The sequence below is a fragment of the Bufo gargarizans genome, chromosome 3, assembly GCF_014858855.1.
Source record: "Bufo gargarizans isolate SCDJY-AF-19 chromosome 3, ASM1485885v1, whole genome shotgun sequence".
Lineage (NCBI taxonomy): Eukaryota > Metazoa > Chordata > Amphibia > Anura > Bufonidae > Bufo > Bufo gargarizans.
Window position 1 is genome coordinate 480659346 of NC_058082.1, and position 12845 is coordinate 480672190.

A 12845-nucleotide genomic window follows, 5' to 3' on the forward strand; every position below is an offset into this window, starting at 1 on the left:
GCCTCATGTGTTTTCCCCTGTGGTTTGGTATGCTACACTTGGGAGCCCCGCTGATCAGCTGTTTGAGAAACCAGCAGCACTCACAGTATCACCGAGGCCTTCTCTTGCTTTTCCTAGGCCATATGACGTCACGTTCACCTAGGCCTAGGTGCAGCTCAACCCCTTTGGAGTGAATGGGGCTGAGCTGCGATACCAAGCACAGCCACTATACAATGTATGGCGCTGTGTTAGGTGAGATGAAAGAAGGCCGTGGTGCTACTGCCAGCTGATCGGTGGGGGTACCGGTTGTCAGACCCTATCGATCAGATACTGAGGACCTATCCAGAGGATCACATACCGTCCCAATGATTGCTCCATGTAAATGGAGACAAACAGGAGTCAATCAACAAGCTATTTCATCAACCAAGAAACGGCCTGCGTAAAATAAATATTACTGTGGAATGTCCAACCACTGGTAACAAGTCTGTTGTAAAATAATGCTAAATAAACTGCTTAAAAAGATGAACATTTATTTGTATCTGATAAATTATAATTTTAGGCAAAAACAGAAGGACAATGTTGATTAGGGTATAAACCAGTAACACTTCTTCTTACCTGGGGGATCTCTGCCACAATCCGATCTCTCCGCACTGGGGGTAGCACACTCATCATTAACAACTGTCAAGTCTGCTGACTGTGGGGACAAAAGAAGCAAGTAGTTATCCCACAAAGAACACAACAGAGGTAGCCCTATCACAAATGAAGCTGGAACTAGAACATTAAACAGCGTTTAACCATGAAGTGAAAAATGTCGCCGGGCTTTCCTCATTAGCATGCCTTTGTCTGAAAAACCATTTAATTATTTAGTAACTTTCTTTGTTATTGCCAGGTTTACATATGCATGACTGCACAGTGACTCCAGACACTTTTTACATACTTTTTACGCAATTTTATTTTCAGATATCCTTTTGCACATGTCAAGACAGAAATGTATTTGTGAACTGGTCGTCCCTATGGAACAAATGACACAATAAAACAAGATGACCACCCATGTGGTTTTTAGAGGATCTGTTTACTCCATGTTTATCTGACAGAGGGAACTGGTAGGAGGTCATCTTGATAGGGGAACAGTTAAAGGGGTTTTCTTGGAGTACAATATTGATGATGATCTATCCTCAGGAGAGGTCATCAACATCTGATTGGTGGGGGACTTTTGGCACAGCCATCAATCAACTGTTTGAAAGGACCACAGAACTCAGGCAAGCGCTATGGCCTCCTCACAGTATACCAAACACAGCGCCGTACATTGTATATGGCTGTGCTTGGTATTGCAGCCCAGGTCCATGTGAGTGACTGATTAATGTGATGTCACTGGCCTAGGAAAAGGCTGTATCACTTAACGGAGCGCCATAGTCCCTTCTAACAGCTCATTGGTGGGGTGCAAGGAGTAGAAACCTCTCCAATCTAATACTGGTACAAAATAAGTAAATTCCAGGACTTGTTGTCCAACCTAAAAATATTATTTATTGCAGTCCATTAAAAGCAATTCCATGAGCACAATACTGCATAGCAGGTCTACGCATTTCGGATCAGACTGTTCTTAATCATGACCTTAAGGCTACATTCACACGTCAGTATTTTTCTATATCCCGAATTTCGGTCCGTTTTTTGCCGGATCCGTTGTTCCTGAAAATGTTTCCGTATCTCATCCGTATGTCATCCGTTTTTTGCGGATCCTCAAAAAACGGAAACATGTATAAATTTCACAAAGCAAATAAAGTTGTTTGGATTTCTTTGAATTTTTTTTAAGTGATTTCTGTGGGCAGGATTTAATTTCCAGGAACGGATTCCGCATAAAACGGATGACATACGTAATGACATACGAATGTCATCCGTTTTTTTGCGGAACCATTGACTTTGTATTGTACCAGGATCCGATTTTTGCGGAAAAAAATAGGACAAGTTTTATATTTAATCGGACATGCGGAACGGAACAACAGAAACGAACAGCACACATTGTGTTGTCCGATTTTTTCCAGGACCCATTGAAAATGAATGGGTCCAGAACTGGTCCTGATCTGTTCCGCAAAAAACGGAACAGATCAGGAAAGAAAAACGGACGTGTGAATGGACCCTAATATGAACAATATTCACAGGACATTTAAAACATGGTACGAGTCACATGACCAAATCATACAGAAAACACCATCGGGGACTAAAAGCAGCAAATAAGATCCTGTCTCTAATTTAACCCCTTAGGGATCCTAGAGTGCAACACAAATGTCCAAAAAGGCTCTCGATTGGTTAATTTTTTGTTATCTTCTCCACCACAACGTGGGCAAAAAAAATAACCAATCTAGAGGCTTCTTGGATATTTGTGCTGCAACTGGTTCACCTGGTGTTTAGTGAGTGATTGGACATGTGACCTGTTCCATGTATTAAATATCTTGTGAATGTTCTTCATAATAATGTCATGATTAAGAACCGTTTGGTTCAAAACACGTAGGCCTGCCACGCGGTATTGCGTTCATTAATTGCTTTAAATATCGTTTTTAGGTGAGACACTGAGCGTTGGATTTGTTTTCTTTTTGCATTGTCTGCCTTTTGCTTCTCCAGGGAGTCCATGCACGGACTGGTCTCCGGCTTTGGGGTTTTGGATCTGATATTGATGACCTATCCTGAGGATAGGGCATCAATATTGTACTCCCAGAAAACCTTAACATTTGCAAATTTCTTATTAGGAGGACACTATAAACTGTACTATTTAGCGCTTTTTTTCATGCTTTTATATTGTACCCCTGCCCCCTATTTAGCGCTTTTTTTCATGCTTTTATATTGTACCCCTGCCCCCAATCTAGAACTTTTTTGCAACAACGGAGTATCAAAATGGAATAAGATGAGAGACACGTCTGTTTGATGTTTGTATGTCCATTATGTGTTGCATCCTGAGAATGCAGATATCCTCGTAATTGTAATTTATTGCATAGGACTGATGCAATATGATCTATCTCATAACAGATCCCACTGAATTACAGTGGGTCCATCAGATTTCTGTGAACAGATCTTACACTTATGTCTAGAAGAACCACAGGCACAACAATTCCTGCTCTGCAAACATCAACATGTGAAAAGTGTAGCCTGGGGCAACACACATTGAATCACTAAATAGCCCTTGTACAGTTCCTGATGGATTACTACTCCTATTCTCTATGTATGAAGCAGAAATCTTAAGATCCAGCAAGACTGAATGCGAAAATACTTTCCGAACGTTAATAAAAAAAAAAACTCTTACCTCATCCACGAAATATTTCGGAGAAAGAGTTTACATAAAGCTCAGTGTGTGCTGGAGAGCCACAGCTGGATCATCCCATAACAATGCCTGACTGGGGCGAAATCTGCACAATTGTGGCAGTAACATGAGAGCAGGAAATTCCAAGAGATCTGAACCGCATCTAACACAGGCAGCAGTCCCATAGCCTGAGCCTAACCAGGAACAGAGTGCAAGCAGCACCGGCATGGCAACGGCTTCCAACAACACAAGCAGCATTGCAACCATGACGGTGACAATGTGCAATCTACGCAACAATGGCCATCCAAATCTACACACGTCTTCCGTCCTCGTCTGTATGTGTCAGTACTGACTTTAGACTGTCCGCTCTGATGAGCAGGAGGATCTCACTTTTTTAATCAATACTTGTTCTTTGGGTCTGTGCATTGTTGATTGTAAGCACAATGGTATATGTTAGACTATATGCACACGACCGTTGTGGCGTCCGTGTACTTTCCGCAAATTGCAGATCTGCAAAACGTGGATGGCGTCTGTGTGCGTTCCGCAATTTTCAGAATGGCACGAACAGCCATTAATATAACTGCCTATTCTTGTCCGCAAAATGGACAAGAATAGGACAGGTTATATTTTTTTGTGGACCACGGAACGGAGCAACGGATGCGGACAGCAAACTGTGGCTCGGATGTGGACCAAAACAACGGTCGTGTGCATGTAGCCTTAGTATAATAATGGATAGCTTTAGGATATGGCCCCTTGGTCAGGTTTCCTGATGCCGTTTTAGAAGCCAGAAATCAGGTATGGATCATAAAAGGAGAGAAAGTATAAAGGACAGATAAGACTTGTCCTCTTTTCCGAATTCACTCCTGGTTTTGGCTTCCAGAAAATGTGACCGTGTTGTCATACCCTTAGTAGTGGTACAGGCAGCATAATCCTCATAGCAAAAGGTCTAAGAACAGATTTCACTACTGAATTATCAGACTGTTTCCATGAAGATGGACACGTAAGCCATCCCCAGACACCATCTGGAGCTCCAGGCTGCATTAACTAGCAGATGTCCGCTTACCTGGCATAAGAAATCTGCACCGGCGGAAAGGGTGTCACGTTGTTCCCCACTTCACAAGAGCTCAGGCAAAAGTGAGGGAGGCAGAGGGGGCGGCCCAGCTGCCGGCAGCTGCTTCTTATTACTGTGACTCAAATAACTGAGAGGCCTGGTTATTATTCCCCAGCCCCAAATCCTCCTCCCCTGCTGCTGACTCTTGTATTCCACCCTGAAGTCTGGTGGGGGGATGAGAACAGTGACTAAAGCCCCTAGGATGTTGGTGGTTCAGCCTCAGGAAGTTCTTGTGTGCCCCATGCTGAGAGGAGAGTCTAGCGAAGTGTCAAAGATGGAGAATTAGCATTGATTAAAGTAACCTCCTCCTACAGTTACTTACCACTTCACTGGACTTGTCACATCCTTCTGCATATAACATTATCACTCTAAAGGGTGCAAGCTGCTAAGAAAACAGAAAAAAAAGTCCAATATTTATCTCACCGGCTATCTATTCAATTGGTGGATGTCTATAGGTCGTTTCCGTGTAAACTTTTTGTATACAAAATCACGGATGTCACCCAGCCGATGATTCCAGCTACTGTTAAGAGTCCATTTTGCTTGATCGATAAAATTTACAATGTTAAATACTAACTAATGTATGCCCGTCTTATACTAGTGCTACAGATCTAAATCTATTATACTGAAGTTTAAAGAGTAACTAAACTTTGAATTAACTTTTTGGAAAAATGTCCCTAATTCCCTAATACATTACAAAAAGTATTATTTTATTAATGGATTTTGAATTTTGAATAAATATATCCCTCCTATAGCGCACCTATCCCTGTGCGTTTAAAATGCACTTTTCTGTACACCGCTGACTTCACAGCGGTGTACCGAGTTCGGGCTCTACAGTTTATAAATGGGGCCGTAGCGCATGTAATACAGGCAGGAGCTAAAAGTCCTGCATGTCAGCTTTTAGCTTAGCAAAGCAGGCACAGGCAGGAGCCGCTCCGCTAATCCTGGCATAGCACATGGTTACAGGGTAGCCATGTGCTATGCCAGGATTTAGTAAACCCCAGGGGGGCACAGGCAGGAGCAGCAATGTGCGCTCTTGCCCGTACTCACTACAGCCCCATTCATAAACTGTAGAGTCCGTACTCTGTACACCGCTGAGCAGTCAACGGTGCACAGAAACGTGGATTTTAACCCCTTAAGGACTCAGCCCTATTTCACCTTAAGGACTTGGCCATTTTTTGCAAATCTGACCAGTGTCACTTTAAGTGCTCATAACTTTAAAACGCTTTGACTTATCCAGGCCATTCTGAGATTGTTTTTTCGTCACATATTGTACTTCATGACACTGGTAAAATGAAGTCCAAAAAATTATTTTTTTTGCATAAAAAAATACCTAATTTACCAAAAATTTTGAAAAATTAGCAAATTTCAAGGTTTCAGTTTCTCAACTTCTGCAATACATAGTAATACCCCCAAACATTGTGATGACTTTACATTCCTCATATGTCTACTTCATGTTTGAATTATTTTGGGAATTATATTTTATTTTTTGGGGATGTTACAAGGTTTAGAACTTTAGAAGCAAATATTGAAATTTTTCAGAAATTTACAAAAACCCAATTTTTAGGGACCACTACAGCTCTGAAGTCACTTTGCGAGGCTTACATAATAGAAACCACCCAAAAATTACCCCATTCTATAAACTACACCCCTCAAGGTATTCAAAACTGATTTTAAAAACTTTGTTAACCCTTTAGGTGTTGCACAAGAGTTATTGGCAAATGGGGATGAAATTTGAGAATTTCATTTTTTTGCCTAATTTTCCATTTTAACCCATTTTTACCACTAACAAAGCAAGGGTTAACAGCCAAACAAGACTGTATCTTTATTGCCCTGACTCTGCCGTTTACAGAAACACCCCATATGTGGCCGTAAACTACTGTACGGCCACACAGCGGGGCGTAGAGTGAAAGGTGCGCCGTTTGGTTTTTGGAAGGCAGATTTTGCTGGACTGGTTTATTTACACCATGTCCCATTTGAAGCCCCCCTGATGAACCCCTAGAGTAGAAACTCCCTAAAAGTGACCCCATCTAAGAAACTACACTCCTCAAGGTATTCAAAACTGATTTTACAAACTTTGTTAACCCTTTAGGTGTTGCACAAGATTTAATGGAAAATAGAGATACAATTTCAAAATTTCACTTTTTTGGCAGATTTTCCATTTTAATATCTTTTTTCAAGTAACAAAGCAAGTGTTAACAGCCAAACAAAACTCATTATTTATGGCCCCGATTCTGTAGTTTACAGAAACACCCCATATGTGGTCGTAAACTGCTGTACGGGCCGACGGCAGGGCGCAGAAGGAAAGGAATGCCATACGGTTTTTGGAAGGCAGATTTTGCTGGACTGTTTTTTTTACACCATGTCCCATTTGAAGCCCCCCTGATGCACCCCTAGAGTAGAAACTCCAAAAAAGTGACCCCATTTTAGAAACTACGGGATAGGGTGGCAGTTTTGTTGGTACTAGTTTAGGGTACATATGATTTTTAGTTGCTCTATATTACACTTTTTGTGCTGCAAGGTAACAAGAAATAGCTTTTTTGGCACCGTTTTTTTTTTGTTATTTACAACATTCATCTGAAAGGTTAGATCATGTGGTAATTTTATAGAGCAGGTTGTCACGGACGCGGCGATACATAATATGTATACTTTTTTTTATTTATGTAAGTTTTACACAATGATTTCATTTTTAAAACAAAAAAAGTTTTAGTGTCTCCATAGCCTAAGAGGCATAGTTTTTTTCAGTTTTTGGGCGATTATCTTATGTAGGGTCTCATTTTTTGTGGGATGAGATGGCTGTTTTATTGGCACTATTTTGGGGTGCATATGACTTTTTGATCGCTTGCTATTGCACTTTTTGTGACGTAAGATGACAAAAAATTGCTTTTTTTAAACCGTTTTTATTTTTATTTTTTTACGGTGGTCACCTGAGGGGTTAACTCATGTGATATTTTTATAGAGCCGGTCGATACGGACACAGTGATACCTAATATGTATACTTTTTTTTATTTATGTAAGTTTTACACAATGATTTCATTTTTGAAACAAAAAAAATCATGTTTTAGTGTTTCCATAGTCTAAGAGCCATAGTTTTTTCAGTTTTTGGGCGATTATCTTAGGTAGGGTCTCATTTTTTGCGGGTTGAGATGACGGTTTGATTGGCACTATTTTGGCGTACATGCGACTTTTTGTTATCACTTTTATAAGTGAGTAAGGTGGGCAAAATTTCAATTTTTTCATAGTTTTTATTTTTTTTATTTTTATGGTGTTCACCGTGCGGGGAAAGTAACATGACCGTTTTATATATCAGGTCGTTATGGACGCGGCGATACCAAACATGTGTAGGGAATTTTATTTTTTTCATTTTTAATTAGTGATAAATGTGTTTTTTGATTTTCACTTTTTTTTCACTTTTTCTTACTTTTTTTTTACCCAGACCCACTTGGTTCTTGAAGATCCAGTGGGTCTGATGTCTGTATAATACAGTACAGAACAGGGCTCTGTACTGTATTTTACTTACACTGAACAGATCTATGCTTTTAGCATAGATCTGTTCAGCACCATGGACAGCAGGACGCCTGAGAAGGCGTCCTGTTGCCATGGGAACCTTCCCCCGCTGCGAAGTTGTGGCCACAACTTCGCAGACGGGGAAGGGTAAGGACCGGGGCTCCCTCCCTCTGTCACCCCATCCTGTCGGGGGGCTGCAAAGGCACAGCAGCCCCCCGATGGCAGAGGGAGGGAGCCGCATCTTACTGTTAACTCTTTCCATACAGCGGTCCGTATGGACCGCTGTATGGAAAGGGTTAAACGGCTGACATCCATTCACAGATGTCAGCCGTTTATAGCAGGGTGTCAGCAATGTGATTATTCGGTGGGAGGCGGGCGGGGGATCGCGATCCCGCCTGCCGCACCGCCCGCCTCCCGCACCACCCACACCGCCCGCAACACCCCCCCCCTGCACCTCCCACCAGGCTAAAATCATGCAGGGGTGCAGGGGGGGTGATAACTATATATTTGTGCCACACTAAAGTTTCAGGGACCGCAGTGATCAGAAACAGCAGAAATCGCAACAAACCGCAGATCTGAATTGACCTGCGGTTTGCTGCGATCGCCGATACAGGGGGGGCATATGACCCCCCCAAGCATTGTGACAGGATGACGGCTGAATGATTTCAGCAGGCATCCTGTGCGGATTAACCCCTGGGGCGCCACAATCTCAATTTAAACTCATGACGCACCGGTACGTCATGGGTCCTTAAGGACTCGGGATCCATGCCGTACCGGTACGTCATGGGTCCCTAAGGGGTTAAGCGCACTTCCCTGTGTGCTTTAGGGGGGGGGGGCTATCGCTATTAAAAATTCAAAATCCATTAATAAAATATGTTACAAATTAGGGCATTAGGGACATTTTTCCAAAAAGTTTATTAAAAGTTTAGTTACTCTTTAACTTGTATCTCCTGGGCCCACCAAATATTATGTGCTATTTATTAATGTCTTTTTATGTGGCACAGGAATATTTAAACCCCCTCTGGCACTAGTATCTGGACGCCAATGCTATCATTACACCTCCTACCGCACACCCTGCCCAACCGGTAGCCTATTGGCGTAAATAGGAAGTTCTACCAGCGCACTCTAACCCTGTTACAGCCAGCCGTTGCCAACCAGTACCTCCCCTGCTGAATAAAATGAAATGGTACACATGAAATGTACAACAGATTGCATATAAAACATATAAAATGCAGGAAACAAGAACACAATAGTAGTACCCCCAGGTCTGGGGTATGACACACAGGGCACATCCACAGAACAGCTGCATCAGAGCACCAACAAAATACTTCCATAAATCCAAAATCTCACACCCTACTGTCTTAGTCTCTCATCAAATCATGCCCATCCAGAGTTCAGTTGGAGTCCCCATCTTTATTAGGAATTCAATTTTTTTTTTGTTCTATCATAGCAACAGAAATACAGAATTTCAGCTGTGATGGATCCATCAAATTATTGACTACACTGACTTAGTGTCCATCTTTTTACCAGTTAAAAAATCACTGTATGATGCACTATTGTTTATAAAAGATGTCAACCTAGCTTTACTGCAACCATGTCATCACCAACATGACTCTCTGCAGCTGCAGCACTTTTTAGACTCCTCTGAGCCTCCCCCTCCTTCTTTAGGACCTAATCCATGCCTCACACATAGTCTTTTCTTTGCTCAGAACAGGCACACATGCAAGCCAGGTGGCACGGCCACACACTGACAGATTTCCTGCCAGCAGCCCCTTTTCTAACCGCTTAGTTTCTACAGCAGTGACATCTAGTGACAACAGTTGATATTACAAGACAAAGCAATACAAATTGGATTGCATACCTACAAGGTGGAGCACCCATGTATCTTATACAGTATAATATAAAATACACATGGAATGGCAATATAAAATGAATAAACATGTTTTTAAAAGGATATAGAGATGGGGGGGTATTAGGATTCTAATACTATCTAAGGATTCTCATCTCCTCTGGTGTCGGACTGAGTATCCTTGGGCCCACCAGAGAAAGTTATTCTCAGGGTTCAACCGCAATATTATCAATAAAGTTTCATGGGTTTTGATTCAAAGAAATAGATCCTAGTGGCAGGTGACTGGTTCTCTTGGACATTTGTGGCCCAGTGCGGAATCAGAGCCTGGGCACACCAGCCTGGTGTTCTGGTGAGCCAGTCCAAACCTGCACTGCAGGCATGCCACTTGTATGCTTCTTATAGGATGTCTGCAGCATTAACAGTCGATTATACAGAGCAGGAATAAGAACTATATAAAAAGCATTCTAAAAGTTTTGATTTTGCTAATAATTCATAACAAATGTTTCTTTACTCTGGTTATTATATAGGAGTGTCCTAATAATTGCTCAGAGCTGTCTCCTGAATACTTGTTAAAACTTGTTACACATTGTCACATATGCTCCATGTACAGTGCTGCCCATAATTATTCATACCCCAGGCAAATTTTGACATAAAGTTACTTTTATTTAACCAGCAAGACATTTTTTGACGGGAAATGACATAGGTGTCTCCCAAAAGATAATAAGACGATGTACAAGAGGCATTATTGTGGGAAAAAAAACATTTCTCAGCTTTTTTTTTCATTTGAGCAAAAAGTGTCCAGTCCAAAATTATTCATACCCTTCTCAATAATCAATAGAAAAGCCTTTATTGGCTATCACAGCAATCAAACGCTTCCTATAATTGCAGACCAGCTTTTTGCATGTCTCCACAGGTATTTTTGCCCATTCATCTTTAGCAATGAGCTCCAAATCTTTAGCTGATCTTTAGCTCCCTCCACAGATTCTCAATTGGATTCAAGTCTGGACTCTGGCTGGGCCCCCTCCAAAACATTAATGTTGTTGTCTGTAAACCATTTCTTCACCACTTTTGCTGTGTTTTGGGTCATTGTCATGCTGAAATGTCCACTGGTGCCCAAGGCCAAGTTTCTCTGCAGACTGCCTGATGTTGTCATTGAGAATCCTCATGTATCGCTCTTTTTTCATGGTGCCGTTAACTGTGATTAGGTTCCCTGGTCCATTGGCTGAAAAACACCCACAAAGCATTAGGTTCCCACCACAATGTTTGACAGTGAGGATGGTGTTCTTTGGGTTGAAGGCTTCTCCTTTTTTACGCCAAATGAAGGAAACATCATTGTGATCACACAATTCAATTTTTGTTTCATCTGACCATAATACAGAAGACCAGGAGTCTTCTTCTCTGTCCAGATGAGCTTTTGCAAAGGCCAAGCGAGCTTTTGTGTGCCTTATCTGGAGAAGTGGCATCCTTATTGGCCTGCATCCGTGGAACCCAGCAGTGTGCAGTGTCCGTTCGATTGTCTGCCTTGAGACATTGCCACCAGCAGAGCCCAGATTCACCAGGATGGCCTTGGTGGTGATCCTTGGATTCTTTTTCACCTCTCTAACTATCCTCCTGGCCAGCACAGGTGTCACTTTTGGCTTCCGACCACGTCCCCTGAGATTTTCCACAGTGCGGAACATCTTGTATTTTTTGCTCAAATGTAAATAAAAGCTGAGAAATGTTTTTTCCCCACAATAATGCCTCTTGTACATCGTCTTATTATCTTTTGGGAGACACCTATGTCATTTCCCATCAAAAAATTACTTGCTGGTTGAATAAAAGTAACTTTAAGTCAAAATTTGCCAGTGGTATGAATAATTATGGGCAGCACTGTATAATACGGCTTATAATTAACCAGTGCTGCCATAGCAGACTAGAAACCAATATGGTAATTAACCTTTTCCTATATCTCTTGCAACAATATAATCTGTAATAACACTTCATTATGGACACAATATCACTGGGGCCAGGTACAGGTGAAACTCAAAAAATTAGAATATCCTGCAAACTTCATTTATTTCAGTAATGCAACTTAAAAGGTGAAACTAACATATGAGACTCATTACATGCAAAGGGAGATATTTCAAGCCTTTATTTGTTATAATTTGGCTTACATGGCTTACAGCTTATGAAACCCGAAAGTCACCATTTTGAGGTACCCGTCGCTCAGGGGGTATGGACTAATTAGCTGACTAGAGTCTGACACTTTGAGCCTAAAATATTGAACCTTTTCACAAAATTCTAATTTTAGGCTGCATTAATACAATTCCTTTTAATTTGCATCACTGAAATAAATGGACTTTTGCACGATATTCAATTTTTTTTTTGTTTCACCTGTATGTACGCAGACCTAATGACTGATGACAGGCCAGAAGGTTGAGTTGATTGATACAGTTTTGAATTTTCTATATTTGTGCTATTCTAGAGACATATCAAAAGTTTAGATCGGTGAGTGTGTGCTGAGACCCCCACCGCTCGCTAAAAAAAGGATGTAGAAGCCCTCGCGCTCTCTGCTCACTGCAGAATCAAGATGGGCCCACAGATTTTCTGCAACGAGGAGAGAAAGATTCACAAGGACTTCTCTCTCCTTTTTCTAGTGATTGGTGGGGATCTCGGCACATATTAAAAGTTTTGGAAAACTCAATGACCCTTTAAGCTGGTCATAGAAGGGTCAGTTCGTACCTGACACAACCAGGATCCGGATATATTTCATGGCACTCTTAAAGGGAGCCTGTTTGAGTACCCCATCAGGAGAGAGGAAATGTCTGTGGGTAAGGACTGCTACATCATGGTGTGCCTCCCTTACACCTCTTCCTCTTTGGTCCTTATCACAGATGTTATCTGAGAGTTTTCTGACAAGACCTGGTACATTGTTATTCTCAGCAGACTTCTAAGACCTCTCCTCCGGACCAAATCCATTCTGATCCACCAAATAGAACGTATTCTTCCCAGCCTTCTTGACATCAAGGATACGCTTTACCTCACATACATCTTCAGGACCAACAGAAGTTGGTTCTAAATTATGTACGGGCAATTAGAGATGGCCTTGCGGTTTGCCCAGCGTTCATTTCGCA

General features: G+C 41.7%; 1 protein-coding gene across 3 annotated transcripts in view; it reads right to left on the reverse strand.

Annotated features, from left to right (window-relative positions):
• Positions 1–4502, reverse strand: part of RAB34 (RAB34, member RAS oncogene family) — a 41022-nt gene extending 36520 nt beyond the window's left edge. Inside the window, exons 1-2 of one of the 3 annotated variants that reach the window (XM_044286812.1) lie at positions 3272–3387; positions 595–673 (exon numbers count right to left, since the gene is read on the reverse strand). In XM_044286812.1, coding sequence (XP_044142747.1) covers positions 595–651 — 57 coding nt within the window. In that variant the 5' untranslated portion in view covers positions 652–673; positions 3272–3387. Of the gene's footprint in view, positions 1–594; positions 674–3271; positions 3388–4331 lie in introns of those variants that run through there. The other 2 variants (XM_044286811.1, XM_044286813.1) reach the window with 2 other exon arrangements.
• Positions 4503–12845: the final 8343 nt, after the last annotated feature.